This window comes from Hypanus sabinus, chromosome 2 (genome assembly GCF_030144855.1).
Source record: "Hypanus sabinus isolate sHypSab1 chromosome 2, sHypSab1.hap1, whole genome shotgun sequence".
Classification (NCBI taxonomy): Eukaryota; Metazoa; Chordata; class Chondrichthyes; order Myliobatiformes; family Dasyatidae; genus Hypanus; species Hypanus sabinus.
Window position 1 is genome coordinate 192,370,317 of NC_082707.1, and position 20,015 is coordinate 192,390,331.

General features: G+C 49.2%; 1 protein-coding gene and 1 long non-coding RNA gene across 6 annotated transcripts in view; one reads left to right on the forward strand and one right to left on the reverse strand.

Annotated features, from left to right (window-relative positions):
* Positions 1–20,015, reverse strand: part of abcd4 (ATP-binding cassette, sub-family D (ALD), member 4) — a 69,176-nt gene that overhangs the window by 36,108 nt on the left and 13,053 nt on the right. For 4 of the 5 annotated variants that reach the window (XR_009510529.1, XM_059961975.1, XM_059961969.1 and 1 more), the window contains exons 5-10: positions 12,708–12,824; positions 11,750–11,875; positions 8,731–8,781; positions 7,919–8,013; positions 7,031–7,152; positions 1,971–2,062 (exon numbers count right to left, since the gene is read on the reverse strand). Coding sequence is in view for 4 of the 5 variants with exons in the window: in XM_059961975.1 (XP_059817958.1) it covers positions 1,971–2,062; positions 7,031–7,152; positions 7,919–8,013; positions 8,731–8,781; positions 11,750–11,875; positions 12,708–12,824 (603 nt within the window). In the remaining variant the exon portion in view is untranslated. Of the gene's footprint in view, positions 1–1,970; positions 2,063–7,030; positions 7,153–7,918; positions 8,014–8,730; positions 8,782–11,749; positions 11,876–12,707; positions 12,825–20,015 lie in introns of those variants that run through there. The other variant, XM_059961989.1, reaches the window with a different exon arrangement.
* LOC132405716 (uncharacterized) lies at positions 14,167–14,457 on the forward strand. Its single transcript, XR_009515951.1, has 3 exons — positions 14,167–14,213; positions 14,254–14,294; positions 14,418–14,457. It is a non-coding gene; the product is annotated as an uncharacterized LOC132405716 (long non-coding RNA).

A 20,015-nucleotide genomic window follows, 5' to 3' on the forward strand; every position in this document is an offset into this window, starting at 1 on the left:
CATTATAGTTTGTTTATACATAGCATAAAGGCAAAACAAAACGTTGTATGCAGTGTTATTTCATTTTAAATGTCAAACGGGTTTTGCGGCTCCCAGTGTTTTCTTTTCTGTGGGAAACGGGTCCAAGTGGCTCTTTCAGTGGTAAAGGTTGCTGACCCCTGCCCTAAACCCTCTGAGCCCTCCTTACATGTGGGCACAGCCATCGAGTTTAGCCACTGGATGGATTTCCGGGAACTTTCCAGCTGCCTGAACTGTTGAGTATTCCCAGCAATTCTGACTTTTTAATTTGAGGATATCTTATACAAGTCAATGATATTAACAATGAACAGTTGGTGTTCCAGCACCAATCTCTGTGGCATAAGCCCCCCGACTCAAACGTAGTCCATTCACAGGAAGTGTGATTAACCAATCACCATCCACACCAGTTTTCTATTCCAAATAGTTGTTTAATTTTATTTAAAAACCTCTTGTGTGGCGTCTCAAAGAGTTTGTCAGATTCAGATCTTTTAGTTACCCCTTCAGTCCTAGTAATTAGAGCATCAAAAAATCTAGATTTGTCAAATGTAAATCCATCAATCCTCTTATACATCATTAACTTGCCTAATCCAATTTAAATTATTTCCAAGAACCCTGTTACCTGTTTAATAACAGATTTTAACATTTTCTCCACAAATGTCAGATTAACTGGTTCACAGCTCCCTTTTTAACTTCTGCTATCTTACTTAAATAATGAAGTGACTTTTGTCACCTTACATGTATAAGACTTAGAAGCAGAATCAGGCCATTTGGCCCATCGAGTCTACACCATCATGGCTGATTTATTATCCCTCTCAACCCCATTCTCCTGTCTTCTCTCTGTAACCTTTGACGGTCCTTATTAATCAAGAAGCTATCAACCTCCCTTTAAACATTCCCGATGACTTAATCTCCCCGGCTGTCTGTGTAAATCAATTCCACGGATTCGCCACCCTCCAGCTAAAAGAAATTCTTCCTCATTTTCTTTTCTAAAGGGACTTCCAATACGCTGTTTCTGCAATTCTAGTCCTTCTGCATGTCATCTGGTATTTGTCATTGCTACCCTGGGAAAAAGATCCTGACCATCTCCCCTATTTGTACCTCACATAATTTTATCAGCTCCTATCAGATCTCCCCTAAGCTTCCAAATTACCAGAGAAAACCATTCAAGTTTGTCCAACCTCTCATTGCAGCGATGCCATCTAATCCAACAAGCACCCTGGTACCCTTGCCAAAACCTCCATATCCTTCCTGTAATAGGGCACTGGTACTGCACACAAGATTAAACTAAATTACTTCCAATTTTTTTCTTTCAAATTTCTACCAAATTAGGCTCACCGATCCCTACAGGATCCTTAAATACTTCATTACCAGTTTACTGTTTCTCAACGTACAACACTCCATGCAAAACATCCTGTTCTTTCATCAACGCATCAACCTATCAGTCTCTTCTACACGAGTTTTTTATTTAGAGGTACAGTGTGGAACGGGACATACCAGTCCTCCGAGCCACACAGCCCAGCATCCCACCTAATCACTAGACAATTTACAATGATCAGCTAATCTACTGATTGGTAGGTCTTTGGAAACTGGAGCCCCCGGAGGAAACCTCTCATGGGAAGAACGTACAAAGTTGCTTACAGAGGATGCCAGAATTGAACTTCAAACTCCAACACCCCAAACTGCAATAGCGTTGCGCTAACTGCTACATTACCACAGTACCCATGTGGAGTTTGTTTACCATGTTGTTATTGCTAACAAGGTTTACCCAGTCTGCACTCTCTTCCACATTCTATCTCCTTTTCCACCCTTTCCTCTTCACTCTCTCCGTGCTCCGACACACTCTCGATCTCTTCTCCTTCCGCTTGCTGTCAGCCTTCTTCAATCTCCCCTCCCTCTCTCCCTTGCTCCCCCCCCCCCAACACACTCTATTGCAACGGTGTGCCCTCACCTACCTGTGTGTGTAGCCCGCGAGGTCGGACACGGTGGTCGAGAGGTCAATCAGGCGGCTGAAACAGTTGATCAGGTAGATGGACACGAAGGCGTTCTGTGAGAAGGAGAGGTTGAACATCACTGGCAGCTACAGGCAAGGTTCGCCTGACATAGACACAGGCTACAGTCCTCACCCTGCTCAAAGCTCAATCTGGGCAGGCAAGGGTGGAGCTCGTGACCCCATTTGATATGTCATTGTTCAGAGGCTACATGAGTGGCACTGGAGCTTTGTAATCAGCTGTATGTGGTTGATGATATTATGGATGTTTTGCCTTGGGAAGCTAGAAAACCATGCACAGATTGCATACTATTTTGTGTATATCCACCTAGTTTGCCCACATGGTCCTGAAGTCTCTCTGTATCATCCTCACACTGACACCCAGCTCGGCAAAATCAACAAGCTTACACAGGTTACACCTGCACCCCCCATTCAACTCACCGAGAGACTGTGAACATCTGGGGCGCAGAACCAATCTCTTTGTCACAGCACCCCAGCTTGTGCTCACTCGTTCTCTTCTGTCTGTGACCAATCTTTGATCCACAATAGGTTTTTATTTTCAATTTTAATTCAGATTTAATTGTCATTCAGCCAAGTATGCATACAGCCAAGCGACACAGCATTTCTCTGGGGCCAAGGTGCAAAACACAGTCCCAACAGTCACAAAGCACACATAGCAAGCACATGAAGGTATCAGTAAGATACAGCCGCACAAGAAAAATCCAGACCTGAGCCACGAATGCCGCAGAAATCTGCAGTCAAGCACAACACAGCCTGTTGTCTGCTGAGTGAACACTGGGGGGGTTGCAGCACTGACCCCACCCACCCCAAACATTCTCTCTTCTCCCCTCTCATTGGGCAGAAAATACATAAAGCAGCTATCACCAGACTCAAGGACAGCTTCAATCCAACTGTTAGAAGATTACTGAATGTTTCCCTAGTAAGACTTTTGACCTAATAATGTACCTCATTGTGACCTTTCACCTTAGTCTACCTGCACTGCACTTTCTCTGTAACTGCAACACTTCACTCTGCACTGTTACTGCTTTTGCTTTGTAATCCTTAAGCCACAGTGGTGTAGCGGGGAGCGTGACGCTACCCCAGCTTGGGGCATTCCGGAGTTCGGAGTTCAATTCCGGCATCGTTCTGTAAGGGGTCTGTACGTCCTCCCCGTGGAACGTGTGGGTTTCCTCCCACAGTTCAGAGACATAAACTGGACGTTATAAGTTGGTCCGTGATTAGGTTGGGTTTAATTGGAGTTGTGGGGTTGCTGGGAAGTGTGGCTCCAAGGGCTGACTTTGCACTGTATTACTAAATAAATAACGAGATCTGTATGGACGGTATGCAAGACTAGCTTTTCACTGTACTTCGGTACCTATGTTAATGATAAACTTTTAATATATCTGTTCTACTGTGACACAAGAAGCTTGTCGTATGCTCCTTCACCACTCTCTCTGCTTGCTTTGTCACTTCCAGGGAAGGGACGATCTGAATTAAGCTCTCTGTTCACCCACACTTGATCACACTGCACCACATACTGTAGATGTCCTGTGTCTGTGAGACTTCCAGAATTCATCACCTCACACGTCAGGAATAAATTCCATCTGCCAATCCTTTGTCCAACTTCCTATCTATTCCGTATCATGCCATAGCCTTCCTCGCTCTCCGCAACACCTCCAACCTTCATGTCATCCGCCAACTTAATCACACCCACAAACACGAGATCTACAGATGCTAGAAATCCACAGCCACACACATCTAATACTGGAGGAACTTAGCAGGTCAGGCAGCATCTATGGGGAGGAATAAACGTTTGACATTTAGGACCGAGGTCCTTCATACCTCCCATATTTACATCCAAATCATTAATATGCAGAACAACAAGGGATGCAGCACTAACCTTCACATAAGGGTCACAGACCCTGCACTGTTCTACTGACCTATAAAACATGCTCCATGATCAATTTAATCCTTCCCTCCTACACAGCCCAAAACCCTTCATTTTTCTTAAATCCCACTGACAAGAAGCCCAGGTCTGAGGTCGACAAAAGTTTTGATCAGTGAGGGACCCAGGACACTCGTGGGGTTGGGTGATCCTCCTGACAAATGGTTCAGGCCCAGCGGCTCATGAATAGAACATAGAATAGTACAGCACATTACAGGCCCTTCGGCCCACAATGTTGTGCCAACCCTCAAACCCTGCCTTCCACATAACCCCCCCCCACCTTAAATTCCTCCATATACTTGTCTAGTAGTCTCTTAAACTTCACTAGTGTATCTGCCTCCACCACTGACTCAGGCAGGGCATTCCATGCACCAACCACTCTCTGAGTGAAAAACCTTCCTCTAATATCCCCCTTGAATTTCCCTCCCCTTATCTTAAAGCCATGTCCTCTTGTACTGAGCAGTGGTGCCCTGGGAAAGAGGTGCTGGCTGTCCACTCTGTCTATTCCTCTTAATATCTTGTACACCTCTATCATGTCTCCACTCATCCTCCTTCTCTCCAAAGAGTAAAGCCCTAGCTTTACCAAGTCAAGTGCTGGGATATCCGGCTGAGTACAGCTCCACTTTCTGGTATTCTTGTGTCCTGTAGCACCACCCAGTGGCACACTTCGCAATTGCCTCTGCAGCCATAAAGCATGCCACAGTGAAGGGTTGGCAATGAAATTTCAACTCTTTATTCCCCTCTGTGGATACCATCTGACCTGCTGAGCTCCTCCAGCACCAACTGAATCTCCTGTGCCCTGCTGGCTCGTCAAGCCTGCCTGCCATTCTACAGATTTTTATTTTAAATTAGCTTTATTTGTCACACATTGAAACCAGAATGAAATGCATCGTTTGTGTTGAGAACGTGGTGCAGGCAGCCCGCACGTGTTGCCATTCTTCCAGCGCCAACACAGCGCGCCCACAACTTCTACCAACCCTAATTTGTGAGTCTTTGGAACGTGGGAGAAAACCGAAGCACCTGCAGGAAACCCACACGGGTACGGGGAGAACGTACAAACCCCCTTATAGAATTGAACCCCGGTCTTACAACTGCTGTTCTAAAGTGTTGTGGTAATTGCTCCACTACCACGTCATCTTTCAGTCTGATCCACCCCAGGCCTCAACTCTTCCCCTGTGCCACATCCCCACAGCCCTCAATCGCCTCATCTTTCAAACGTCTACCCGTCTGTACCACCTTGTATGATCAATATGCATTATCTGCAGTTAGCTGCCTGCGATGCTGCTGCAAGATTTTATTGTACTGCACCTCACTGCACTTGTGCAGCTGGAAATAAATAAAGTCAAAGTCAAGTTTATTGCATGAATAGACACAATGATAAACAAAGTCAAAGTTCAGTTTGTTGTAATGAAAAACTTACTTGCAGTAGCAATACTGGCACAAAGCATCAAAGACAAAATATTCAAAAGAGAAACAAATTAGACAAGAAGGAACATAATTAGAACACACAAAAAAGGTTAAATGTGGTGAAAAGTGGGCAAAGTGTTACTGTACTGAGGTGATGACTTGACTTCGGCTTGCTGTGAGGGCACTGAGGGACAATGATGAATACCCTTCTCCCTACCCAAGCAATCGTGCATGCTAACTGACAAGACTAATCCCCTTGGCTAACCAACCAACAGGCCACTGGAACAGTGCTGGTGTGGATGTCCAGGAACGTCCTAGTGGAATTGGCAACTCCAGCCCATCCCGATCTTCTGCACATTCTGTCCAGGCTGAAAGTTTTCAGGCGCTGCTCAGTGCCATGTGGGATGGGACACTCAGCAAGTAGTTCTGGTCAGTTTACGCCAGGAACTAAAGTGAGATTTCCCTCAATGACCCAGCAACTGCGGACACAGGAAGAGGCTAAGAAAAGCCTCAGGTTTAAGGGAAGAAGTTACACTGAATAAAGCCCACTGCATGAACAATTAGTCAGGTTAGAAATGGGTGCCCAGGGCAAGGGAGGGGTGTGCAATAGAGTGGCTGATTGATCATCACAGACCAGGAGAGGGGAGCTTGGGGTACAATGTGGGCCATAAGGTACAGCATCGAGAGAGGCGGAGAGGATTTAGGGAGGGAATGTGAATGTCATGTTGCATTATATTAGGGAAAAATGAAGGTCTATTTAGCCAGCCAATGGTGCAGTGGCACTTGTGCCGGACTTCAAGGCGAGCGGTCCCGGGTTCGAATCCGGCCGGCTCCTTACATGCCTTCCATCTGTGCTGGGTTGAGCGTCGAGCTAGCAACTTGGCCTCGTAAAAAAACAAAAAGACGCTAAAGAAATGGCAAGGTTGCTGCCTGATGTGCCACAGGGTGTGGAGAGGTGCAACGGCGAGACAAGATGCGCCGATCGAGTTTAAAACCACTCGTTTTGTGGTGGTACTGCTGATGTGATACACAGCCTGTGGCCATACCTTGCTGATGTGATACACAACCCGTGGCCATACCTTGCTGATGTGATACACAACCCGTGGCCATACCTTGCTGATGTGATACACAACCCGTGGCCATACCTTGCTGATGTGATACACAACCCGTGGCCGTACCTTGCTGATGTGATACACAACCCGTGGCCGTACCTTGCTGGTGTGATACACAACCCGTGGCCGTACCTTGCTGGTGTGATACACAACCCGTGGCCGTACCTTGCTGGTGTGATACACAACCCGTGGCCGTACCTTGCTGGTGTGATACACAACCCGTGGCCGTACCTTGCTGATGTGATACACAACCCGTGGCCGTACCTTGCTGATGTGATACACAACCCGTGGCCGTACCTTGCTGATGTGATACACAACCCGTGGCCGTACCTTGCTGGTGTGATACACAACCCGTGGCCGTACCTTGCTGATGTGATACACAACCCGTGGCCGTACCTTGCTGGTGTGATACACAACCCGTGGCCGTACCTTGCTGATGTGATACACAACCCGTGGCCGTACCTTGCTGATGTGATACACAACCCGTGGCCGTACCTTGCTGGTGTGATACACAACCCGTGGCCGTACCTTGCTGGTGTGATACACAACCCGTGGCCGTACCTTGCTGATGAGCTCAATAAGATCCGCTGGGGACAGGGCGTCGTACCGTCCTGCGAAGATGGGGATGGCGATGGCCAGGTAGCTGACTATACTGCCCAAGTAATTAAATATGTTCACCCCAACTGAGGAAAGAGAGAAACGCATTAAACAAGAAATACAACGGATAGTTCACCCATCAAAGTTATTTATCCTGGGATGAGGCAGCTGGTGTTACATAGGGACTGCACACGGATTACCATGGGCAGACAGCTCAGGAGAGGGGCATTTGGTTCAACTGGTCCACCTGTTGTCAAAACACCAGCAGCAAAAAAATACCCAGGAATCCAAAATCAACCAGAAACATTAGCTCTCTCTCATTCTCTCTACAGGCACAGTCTATCTTGCTGTGTGTTCCCAGCATTTTCTAGTTTTTGGCAATTTATTTTAATTTTAATTTTAAACCTTGCAGTGAAATAATATAGACTTGGGTCTGGGGAAGGGAGAGGCTTTGTCCACCTGTAAACTCAAGACAGGACAATTGATCTCTGGACTTGGCATAGCTAGGACACTGGTCATCATGGACATTGGACAAGACACGTAGTTTTGGAACTGCCAGTTTCACCTACACCTCAGCATGTCCCACTCCTCCCTCCCTCCTTAAATGGAGACACTGGCTCATTTATGGGCCCAGGACACACATCCTAGACTTCCACCCTGGGTGTTGGGCCAATACAATGTGGATCTTCTCCCCTAGAACACCATGTGCACATCCAGTATACTCTCAGAACCAGCGTGCACACAAGTTCCAGCAGCCATATGGTCCACACGCATATCCAGTCCTCGGCTTCTCGCTGCCCACTACACATGGTTCCCACGCGCCCACTGTTAACAGTCCCCCACTCTACTCACTGTAGAGCCACAGTTCCCGGCCCATCAGTTTCCGCTGTGTCCGGAGCAATTCCTGGAGTATCCTGTGGGTCCGCATGTGCTCCACTGGCCCAGCTCTGGAATCAATCCACCAGGACAAACCGGGTCACAGCTGGGAGTAATGACCTCAACCACCCACCCTTGCCGGCCTCCCCTCCCTTTCACCATAACTACCAAGAGCTCACAGCCAACCCTCTGCTTCACACACAGCCCTTCCACATCCCAAAGTACAGGAGCAGAACCAGGCCATTCCTGCCCCGTCATTCTCAAATGGCTGATCTCGTTTTCTCTCAACGCCATTCTCAAGGAGGTCGCATCCATCATTCAGAGCCCTCAGCAGCTGGGACACACCCTCCTCAGTACAGTCATCAGGAGAGAGGTACGCAGCCTGAAGACCCTCCATGTTTTCAGAACAGCTTCTTCCCTCAGATTTCTGAACAGTCCATAAACATGACCTTACTATTCCAGTTTTGCACTATGGCAGTGATAGTAAGCCAATTACAAATCCAATTAGATTTTCCCACAAGGTATCCATCCTTTTGAAATCTTATATTTCAATCAGTGTAAGCTCCTAGCAACCAATCCAGTGAAGCTCAGAGCTCTAGCGTATGCCTTTCCCTCTCCAGCTGCAGCCAGTGCTCCAGGTGTGGTCTCACCAACGCCCAAGACTGCCTTCCTATAGCATTTCATCCTCTTACAGGATCCACGCTCCTAATCCGTGTGATATGACGGACAGACATTGTTCACAGATTGTTCACGCAGGGAAGCCGTTGGACCACAGCCCTGTAACCTACCGGTAGAAAGCTGCTGACTCGGCATTGACACGGATCTGCATGTGCTTGAACCTGTGGCAGAGAGGCAGCGAGAGGTTAGAGATCCCCTTCCAAAGCCAGGTACGCACATCCTCTCTCTCAGAGCCTCAGTCACCCGTGCAGCCTCCCCACGTTCTCGTCCTCGGTCGGTTTCATATTTCCCTATCACACATACATCAAAACACGCGGTGAAGTATATCACTTGGGTTAACAACCGACACAACCCAAGGATGCACTGGGGGCAGCCTGCAAGAGTCACCGCACATTCCAGTGCCAACATAACATGCCCACCATGTTTAGCAGAACAACAGCACCAAAACAATCCTCTTTCCACCACCACTGCACCTTCCAACCCACTCACACAAACAATCCTCCTGCCCCAGCAAAGGCCACCTCCAGTCTCCACGGACTCACAGACATCAGGCCTCTGACTTTTCCTCAGAATGACTTGTTGGTCACCCAGTTGGTGGTGAATTAAGAAGCAAGTAAATCTACACTGAGGCAAAATCAATTACTATTGAAATGGAGGTACTTGTCACTGCCAAACAAGGCAATATATTGCACTGGTGAAGCTAGCCAACTCTTACTCAGACCAGTGAGCAGAGTTCTGATTTCTGCAGTGGACAAATTAAAGGAACAATGGGGAACAAGAACATTAATTTTCAATTTTAAAACAAACGGAAGCCAAAAGTTCCATTGTCTCATTACAAAAGAGAAGATTTCGGGGAAGCTGGCTGAGACCCTTAAAATTATTACTGGACAGATAAGGAAAGTATGGCAGACTATTTCATATTTTGTATATCCTTGTGTCAGAGAAGGAGATCACTTTGGCTTATTGCCTCTGTGTCAGCTCATGAATCCTAGTTCCTCCCTATCTTTCCCGGTACTCAACTACCCAACAGATTCTGGAGACACAGAAGACGGCAGATGATAGAATCCTGAGCAAAAGATGAACTGCTGGGGGAGCTCAGTGAGGTCGACAGCATCCTCTGTAAGAAAGCTTGTACGTTCTTCCTGGGTGCTCCGATTTCCTCCCGACTCCAAGGACATACTGGTTTAGTAGGTTAACTGGTCATTGTAAATTGTTCTGTGATTAGGCTAGAGTTAACAATTTTGTATACCAAATTATGACGGGTATAGATAGGGTAAATGCAAGCAGGCTGCCCCGCACCCCCCCCCCCACCCCGCCAAGGTTAGATGGAACTACAACTTGAGGTCATGGGTTAAGGGTGAAAGGTGAAAAGTTTAAGGGGAACACAAAGGGAAACTTCTTCACTCAGCGTCATGAGAGGGTGGAACGAGCTACCAGTGTAAGTGGTGCATGTGAGCTCAATTTCATTGTTTAAGAGGATGGAGGGCAATAGTCCTCATGCAGGTCAACGGGGGTAGCCAGCTTAAATGGTTTGGCATGGACTAGATGGGCCAAAGGGCCTGTTTCTGCACTGTACTTTTCTATGACTCTAAGCTGCTGTGTTGCTGGGCAGTTTGGTGGGCCTGTTCCATTCTGTATCGCTGTGCTGGGAAATGTGCCACTGACATCCAAGGGCGAGATCCTGTCTGGACCTAGTCAGCATCTGCAGTGTCATACTCCTCTAACTAAATAATCAGAGTGAACACCGACTGCATTTTGATAGCCAATGAGGTCGAAAATAGATCAGAACTCACAGCAGATTTGATCCTATGGTAAACAGTCTACTTATTTACAGAATCCAGTCAATCAGCACAGATCTTTACCTAACAAAGCCTGTTTAAACAATCTTCATGGGCTACAAAATTCTATTTAAACAAAGTCTTTGCACACATGGGAAGGAGAATCTTATCATACAGCCTTGTGACTGAAACTCCAGATAAAAGGAAGTGAGTGAGGACAGTTACACTCTTGACAACTTACGTGCTGAAGTGCACAGGCACATATAGTTTTGTGCTGCCTTCAAGTCTAACTGACTTCAAGTTACCTAATCAACACTGGCCTGGCCTTCATGCAGTATCCCTACAGCCTCAGAAAGGAACTGGAATCAAAGGACTGCACAAACATTTTGCTGGCATGCGGCATGCAATGTTGCTCCTTGATTCTTTAAACCCCACCCATAATAAAAAGATACATAATGATTATCGGTACTGTCAAGTGAAGTAGCAGATGAGTCTTTACTAACAAACAGCAGTGATATGTTTTCACAGGAATGGTCTCACGCTGGCTTGGCACCAATTAGACAGTTGCGATCTGATTTGAAATCCTTGCAGACCCGGTCTACACATCAATTTCTTGGACAGTAAACGGTTACAATAACTATTTAGAAATGTTATCTTTCAATTGTCTTTTTAAAAGATATATATTGATAATTTTTCCAAAATGCTTCATTTATTTCAATTTATCTCTTATACATTTATAATAGTAAGACAATGAATACATGAAACTAAGCAAAAAGTCTCATCCTTTCCTCCTTTTAAAAATCTGTATCATTACTAATTCATTATTTATCGAGATACAGAATACAGTTTCCGGCCCTTTGTCCCATGCTGCCCAGCAAACCCCCAAATTAACCCTAACCTAATCACAGGGCAATTTACAATACCAATTAATCTACCAACCAGTACATCTGTGGACTGCTGGAGGAAACCAGAGCACCCGGAGAAAACCCACTCAGTCACCGGAAGAATGTACAAACTCCTTACAGGCAGTGATGGGAATTAATCCCGTGTTGCTGGTACTGTAAAGCATTGTGTTAACCACTACACTACCATGCCGCCCTAAAATCAGTAGTAATCGCTGCTAAAAACTACAATGGCATGTGATAGAATTTTATTTAAAGAAGATTATCGCCAACTTGGGCACACGCTGTCAAAAAGTTTCGCCACCCCGGACTAGGTCTTTATTCGCCAACTCAAGTCACAGAAACGCACACTGAAGGTTGTAAACCCTACACCGTCTGCTGCCTCGTGCACTCTGGTACCAAGTGGAAGAGGCGCGAAGCAGACAAGCGACTTGAGCGTAGTTTCTCACCTGAAGTCCCCCTCCAGCTTCTCCTGTTGGACGAGGGTTGGTATAATCGGCCCCATCAGAGCCTTGTTGACCACCGAGCCAATGAGGAAGTAACTGAAAATGGTAACGGGCCCCAACCAACCTGTGCTGTAAAGACAGAAGACCCTTCACTAACACATAACCACGAACAACTTCTGATTATATACTGACTTTAATGGGCAGAAGACTGAGAGAGCTGAGGGGTCATTTAGAAAGATGAACAAACCCTTGATCAAAGAGGAGCATCTTTGAGGAAAGAGAGAGGTGAGGAAGGAGATTTCACAGATTACTTAACACATCAGTATTGGAGGAGAGGTTATGGATAGAGAAGAGGAAGGCAAGTGAAAGAGTGAAGATTTGAAAGTCAAAGCCTTGACTTAACAAAAGCATTGCTTTAGAACGTGGACAGCAGAGCTCAGATGACACATTTATGGAAAGTGTGTTAAGGGAACCAGCCAGGCATGTGTTAAAATGAAGACTTATGAACAGATTGGAGCAGGTTCCTTTGGAACTGAGACAAAGTTGGAACCATGTAATGTCACTTGTGTCATCCATGACAAACAGGTCAAAGGGTAGAGGCCAACCAAGAGAGGTCCACTGGTCCTCCAGGTTCGGTGGTTCAGCTCAGGACCGACAACTTTGGCTGGTCAAAAAAATCCTTCTTTATTGTGTATGATGGTATGGACAGACAGAGATGGAGGACTCTCATTGCAGCCCTGAATGCCAGTGGTGTAACAGGCAGCAAATGAGTTGCAAACAGGTGAAGTTTCAGATAGTTACAAGGAAACAGAATGGAGTTGACATCAGGGACAAAGACTGCGAGGCTGAAGCCACCTTGAGTGAGCCACCTCAAGATGTGCATTAAAGTACGACTGAGATTGGACAAGTCCAAGCCTCTCCATTCTGACCCAGTCCCTCCCCACAACCATCTGTGTGTTACCTGTAAAAGCACTGGTAGGTGTAGTAACTCAGGGTGAAGGGTGAGATGATGAGGTTGGTGGCCATTGTGCCCATCCCTCTGCAGAACCGCTCCACGTCCTGGCTGATACGCTGGTCCCTGTAAACGCCACCGACAACTTCAGAAAGATGAAGCAAAGACTGAATTCACCCACAGAGTGACTTTAAACTCTCTGACTAGCTTTCATTCAATATCAACAACCCCAACCCCATCATTTAGATATAAGTCTGTAACAAGCTCCTAAGTATGTATCCATTCTGGAATTAAATCATCTGAACCCCTAGGTGATATTTTAGTCTGCGATTCATTCCTCGAGCATGTTATCCAGTTTATAAATGACACAGTTTCACAGAAAGGTAGAGCAGAGAAACCATCCATTCAGCCCATTGTATTCACACTATCAACCACACATTTATACTAATTCTATATTCAACCATTTTTGTTGATACACTCATCAATTCAGCTTTGTCTGCCTGAGTTTGACGGTCTCTCTCTGTTACCAGAGGAAGGTGCCTGTGTTTGACGGGTCTCTCTCTGTTACCAGAGGAAGGTGCCTGTGTTTGACGGTCTCTCTCTGTTACCAGAGGAAGGTGCCTGTGTTTGACGGGTCTCTGTCTCTGTTACCGGAGGAAGGTGCCTGTGTTTGACGGTCTCTCTGTTACCGGAGGAAGGTGCCTGTGTTTGACGGGTCTCTCTCTGTTACCAGAGGAAGGTGCCTGTGTTTGACGGTCTCTCTCTGTTACCGGAGGAAGGTGCCTGTGTTTGACGGTCTCTCTCTCTGTTACCAGAGGAAGGTGCCAGTGTTTGACGGGTCTCTCTCTGTTACCAGAGGAAGGTGCCTGTGTTTGACGGTCTCTCTCTGTTACCGGAGGAAGGTGCCTGTGTTTGACGGGTCTCTCTCTGTTACCAGAGGAAGGTGCCTGTGTTTGACGGTCTCTCTCTGTTACCGGAGGAAGGTGCCTGTGTTTGACGGGTCTCTCTCTGTTACCGGAGGAAGGTGCCTGTGTTTGACGGGTCTCTCTCTGTTACCGGAGGAAGGTGCCTGTGTTTGACGGTCTCTCTCTGTTACCGGAGGAAGGTGCCTGTGTTTGACGGTCTCTCTCTGTTACCGGAGGAAGGTGCCTGTGTTTGACGGGTCTCTCTCTGTTACCGGAGGAAGGTGCCTGTGTTTGACGGGTCTCTCTCTGTTACCGGAGGAAGGTGCCTGTGTTTGACGGTCTCTCTCTGTTACCGGAGGAAGGTGCCTGTGTTTGACGGGTCTCTGTCTCTGTTACCGGAGGAAGGTGCCTGTGTTTGACGGGTCTCTCTCTGTTACCGGAGGAAGGTGCCTGTGTTTGACGGGTCTCTCTCTGTTACCGGAGGAAGGTGCCTGTGCTTGACGGTCTCTCTCTGTTACCGGAGGAAGGTGCCTGTGTTTGACGGGTCTCTCTCTGTTACCGGAGGAAGGTGCCTGTGTTTGACGGTCTCTCTCTCTGTTACCGGAGGAAGGTGCCTGTGTTTGACGGTCTCTCTCTGTTACCAGAGGAAGGTGCCTGTGTTTGACGGGTCTCTCTCTGTTACCAGAGGAAGGTGCCTGTGTTTGACGGTCTCTCTCTGTTACCGGAGGAAGGTGCCTGTGTTTGACGGTCTCTCTCTCTGTTACCAGAGGAAGGTGCCTGAGTTTGACGGGTCTCTCTCTGTTACCAGAGGAAGATGCCTGTGTTTGACGGGTCTCTCTCTGTTACCGGAGGAAGGTGCCTGTGTTTGACGGGTCTCTCTCTGTTACCGGAGGAAGGTGCCTGTGTTTGACAGTCTCTCTCTGTTACCGGAGGAAGGTGCCTGTGTTTGACGGTCTCTCTCTCTGTGACCGGAGGCAGGTGCCTGTGTTTGACGGTCTCTGTCTCTGTTACCAGAGGAAGGTGCCTGTGTTTGACGGGTCTCTCTCTGTTACCAGAGGAAGGTGCCTGTGTTTGACGGTCTCTCTCTGTTACCGGAGGAAGGTGCCTGTGTTTGACGGGTCTCTCTCTCTGTTACCGGAGGAAGGTGCCTGTGTTTGACGGTCTCTCTCTGTTACCGGAGGAAGGTGCCTGTGTTTGACGGTCTCTCTCTGTTACCGGAGGAAGGTGCCTGTGTTTGACGGGTCTCTGTCTCTGTTATCGGAGGAAGGTGCCTGTGTTTGACGGGTCTCTCTCTGTTACCGGAGGAAGGTGCCTGTGTTTGACGGGTCTCTCTCTGTTACCAGAGGAAGGTGCCTGTGTTTGACGGTCTCTCTCTGTTACCGGAGGAAGGTGCCTGTGTTTGACGGTCTCTCTCTCTGTTACCAGAGGAAGGTGCCAGTGTTTGACGGGTCTCTCTCTGTTACCAGAGGAAGGTGCCTGTGTTTGACGGTCTCTCTCTGTTACCAGAGGAAGGTGCCTGTGTTTGACGGGTCTCTCTCTGTTACCAGAGGAAGGTGCCTGTGTTTGACGGTCTCTCTCTGTTACCGGAGGAAGGTGCCTGTGTTTGACGGGTCTCTCTCTGTTACCGGAGGAAGGTGCCTGTGTTTGACGGGTCTCTCTCTGTTACCGGAGGAAGGTGCCTGTGTTTGACGGGTCTCTGTCTCTGTTACCGGAGGAAGGTGCCTGTGTTTGACGGTCTCTCTCTGTTACCAGAGGAAGGTGCCTGTGTTTGACGGGTCTCTCTCTCTGTTACCGGAGGAAGGTGCCTGTGTTTGACGGTCTCTCTCTGTTACCGGAGGAAGGTGCCTGTGTTTGACGGTCTCTCTCTGTTACCGGAGGAAGGTGCCTGTGTTTGACGGGTCTCTGTCTCTGTTATCGGAGGAAGGTGCCTGTGTTTGACGGGTCTCTCTCTGTTACCGGAGGAAGGTGCCTGTGTTTGACGGGTCTCTCTCTGTTACCGGAGGAAGGTGCCTGTGTTTGACGGGTCTCTCTCTGTTACCGGAGGAAGGTGCCTGTGTTTGGCGGTCTCTCTCTGTTACCGGAGGAAAGTGCCTGTGTTTGACGGGTCTCTCTCTGTTACCGGAGGAAGGTGCCTGTGTTTGACAGGTCTCTGTCTCTGTTACCGGAGGAAGGTGCCTGTGTTTGACGGGTCTCTCTCTGTTACCGGAGGAAGGTGCCTGTGTATGACGGTCTCTCTCTGTTACCGGAGGAAGGTGCCTGTGTTTGACGGGTCTCTGTCTCTGTTACCGGAGGAAGGTGCCTGTGTTTGACGGTCTCTCTCTGTTACCAGAGGAAGGTGCCTGTGTTTGATGGTCTCTCTCTGTTACCAGAGGAAGGTGCCTGTGTTTGACGGGTCTCTCTCTGTTACCGGAGGAAGGTGCCTGTGTTTGACGGGTCTCTCTCTGTTACCGGAGGAAGGTGCCTGTGTTTGACGGGTCTCTGTCTCTGTTACCAGAGGAAGGTGCCTGTGTTTGACGGGTCTCTCTCTGTTACCGGAGGAAGGTGCCTGTGTTTGACGGTCTCTCTCTGTTACCGGAGGAAGGTGCCTGTGTTTGACGGGTCTCTGTCTCTGTTACCGGAGGAAGGTGCCTGTGTTTGACGGGTCTCTCTCTGTTACCGGAGGAAGGTGCCTGTGCTTGACGGTCTCTCTCTGTTACCGGAGGAAGGTGCCTGTGTTTGACGGGTCTCTCTCTGTTACCGGAGGAAGGTGCCTGTGTTTGACGGTCTCTCTCTCTGTTACCGGAGGAAGGTGCCTGTGTTTGACGGGTCTCTCTCTGTTACCGGAGGAAGGTGCCTGTGTTTGACAGTCTCTCTCTGTTACCGGAGGAAGGTGCCTGTGTTTGACGGTCTCTCTCTCTGTGACCGGAGGCAGGTGCCTGTGTTTGACGGTCTCTGTCTCTGTTACCAGAGGAAGGTGCCTGTGTTTGACGGGTCTCTCTCTGTTACCAGAGGAAGGTGCCTGTGTTTGACGGTCTCTCTCTGTTACCGGAGGAAGGTGCCTGTGTTTGACGGGTCTCTCTCTCTGTTACCGGAGGAAGGTGCCTGTGTTTGACGGTCTCTCTCTGTTACCGGAGGAAGGTGCCTGTGTTTGACGGTCTCTCTCTGTTACCGGAGGAAGGTGCCTGTGTTTGACGGGTCTCTGTCTCTGTTATCGGAGGAAGGTGCCTGTGTTTGACGGTCTCTCTCTGTTACCGGAGGAAAGTGCCTGTGTTTGACGGGTCTCTCTCTGTTACCGGAGGAAGGTGCCTGTGTTTGACGGGTCTCTGTCTCTGTTATCGGAGGAAGGTGCCTGTGTTTGACGGGTCTCTCTCTGTTACCGGAGGAAGGTGCCTGTGTTTGACGGGTCTCTGTCTCTGTTATCGGAGGAAGGTGCCTGTGTTTGACGGGTCTCTCTCTGTTACCGGAGGAAGGTGCCTGTGTTTGACGGGTCTCTCTCTGTTACCGGAGGAAGGTGCCTGTGTTTGACGGGTCTCTCTCTGTTACCGGAGGAAGGTGCCTGTGTTTGACGGTCTCTCTCTGTTACCGGAGGAAAGTGCCTGTGTTTGACGGGTCTCTCTCTGTTACCGGAGGAAGGTGCCTGTGTTTGACGGGTCTCTGTCTCTGTTACCGGAGGAAGGTGCCTGTGTTTGACGGGTCTCTCTCTGTTACCGGAGGAAGGTGCCTGTGTATGACGGTCTCTCTCTGTTACCGGAGGAAGGTGCCTGTGTTTGACGGGTCTCTGTCTCTGTTACCGGAGGAAGGTGCCTGTGTTTGACGGTCTCTCTCTGTTACCAGAGGAAGGTGCCTGTGTTTGACGGTCTCTCTCTGTTACCAGAGGAAGGTGCCTGTGTTTGACGGGTCTCTCTCTGTTACCGGAGGAAGGTGCCTGTGTTTGACGGGTCTCTCTCTGTTACCGGAGGAAGGTGCCTGTGTTTGACGGTCTCTCTCTGTTACCGGAGGAAGGTGCCTGTGTTTGACCGGTCTCTCTCTGTTACCGGAGGAAGGTGCCTGTGTTTGACGGGTCTCTGTCTCTGTTATCGGAGGAAGGTGCCTGTGTTTGACGGGTCTCTCTCTGTTACCGGAGGAAGGTGCCTGTGTTTGACGGGTCTCTCTCTGTTACCGGAGGAAGGTGCCTGTGTTTGACGGGTCTCTCTCTGTTACCGGAGGAAGGTGCCTGTGTTTGGCGGTCTCTCTCTGTTACCGGAGGAAAGTGCCTGTGTTTGACGGGTCTCTCTCTGTTACCGGAGGAAGGTGCCTGTGTTTGACAGGTCTCTGTCTCTGTTACCGGAGGAAGGTGCCTGTGTTTGACGGGTCTCTCTCTGTTACCGGAGGAAGGTGCCTGTGTATGACGGTCTCTCTCTGTTACCGGAGGAAGGTGCCTGTGTTTGACGGGTCTCTGTCTCTGTTACCGGAGGAAGGTGCCTGTGTTTGACGGTCTCTCTCTGTTACCAGAGGAAGGTGCCTGTGTTTGATGGTCTCTCTCTGTTACCAGAGGAAGGTGCCTGTGTTTGACGGGTCTCTCTCTGTTACCGGAGGAAGGTGCCTGTGTTTGACGGGTCTCTCTCTGTTACCGGAGGAAGGTGCCTGTGTTTGACGGGTCTCTGTCTCTGTTACCAGAGGAAGGTGCCTGTGTTTGACGGGTCTCTCTCTGTTACCGGAGGAAGGTGCCTGTGTTTGACGGTCTCTCTCTGTTACCGGAGGAAGGTGCCTGTGTTTGACGGGTCTCTGTCTCTGTTACCGGAGGAAGGTGCCTGTGTTTGACGGGTCTCTCTCTGTTACCGGAGGAAGGTGCCTGTGCTTGACGGTCTCTCTCTGTTACCGGAGGAAGGTGCCTGTGTTTGACGGGTCTCTCTCTGTTACCGGAGGAAGGTGCCTGTGTTTGACGGTCTCTCTCTCTGTTACCGGAGGAAGGTGCCTGTGTTTGACGGGTCTCTCTCTGTTACCGGAGGAAGGTGCCTGTGTTTGACAGTCTCTCTCTGTTACCGGAGGAAGGTGCCTGTGTTTGACGGTCTCTCTCTCTGTGACCGGAGGCAGGTGCCTGTGTTTGACGGTCTCTGTCTCTGTTACCAGAGGAAGGTGCCTGTGTTTGACGGGTCTCTCTCTGTTACCAGAGGAAGGTGCCTGTGTTTGACGGTCTCTCTCTGTTACCGGAGGAAGGTGCCTGTGTTTGACGGGTCTCTCTCTCTGTTACCGGAGGAAGGTGCCTGTGTTTGACGGTCTCTCTCTGTTACCGGAGGAAGGTGCCTGTGTTTGACGGTCTCTCTCTGTTACCGGAGGAAGGTGCCTGTGTTTGACGGGTCTCTGTCTCTGTTATCGGAGGAAGGTGCCTGTGTTTGACGGTCTCTCTCTGTTACCGGAGGAAAGTGCCTGTGTTTGACGGGTCTCTCTCTGTTACCGGAGGAAGGTGCCTGTGTTTGACGGGTCTCTGTCTCTGTTATCGGAGGAAGGTGCCTGTGTTTGACGGGTCTCTCTCTGTTACCGGAGGAAGGTGCCTGTGTTTGACGGGTCTCTGTCTCTGTTATCGGAGGAAGGTGCCTGTGTTTGACGGGTCTCTCTCTGTTACCGGAGGAAGGTGCCTGTGTTTGACGGGTCTCTCTCTGTTACCGGAGGAAGGTGCCTGTGTTTGACGGGTCTCTCTCTGTTACCGGAGGAAGGTGCCTGTGTTTGACGGTCTCTCTCTGTTACCGGAGGAAAGTGCCTGTGTTTGACGGGTCTCTCTCTGTTACCGGAGGAAGGTGCCTGTGTTTGACGGGTCTCTGTCTCTGTTACCGGAGGAAGGTGCCTGTGTTTGACGGGTCTCTCTCTGTTACCGGAGGAAGGTGCCTGTGTATGACGGTCTCTCTCTGTTACCGGAGGAAGGTGCCTGTGTTTGACGGGTCTCTGTCTCTGTTACCGGAGGAAGGTGCCTGTGTTTGACGGTCTCTCTCTGTTACCAGAGGAAGGTGCCTGTGTTTGACGGTCTCTCTCTGTTACCAGAGGAAGGTGCCTGTGTTTGACGGGTCTCTCTCTGTTACCGGAGGAAGGTGCCTGTGTTTGACGGGTCTCTCTCTGTTACCGGAGGAAGGTGCCTGTGTTTGACGGTCTCTCTCTGTTACCGGAGGAAGGTGCCTGTGTTTGACCGGTCTCTCTCTGTTACCGGAGGAAGGTGCCTGTGTTTGACGGGTCTCTGTCTCTGTTATCGGAGGAAGGTGCCTGTGTTTGACGGGTCTCTCTCTGTTACCGGAGGAAGGTGCCTGTGTTTGACGGGTCTCTCTCTGTTACCGGAGGAAGGTGCCTGTGTTTGACGGGTCTCTCTCTGTTACCGGAGGAAGGTGCCTGTGTTTGGCGGTCTCTCTCTGTTACCGGAGGAAAGTGCCTGTGTTTGACGGGTCTCTCTCTGTTACCGGAGGAAGGT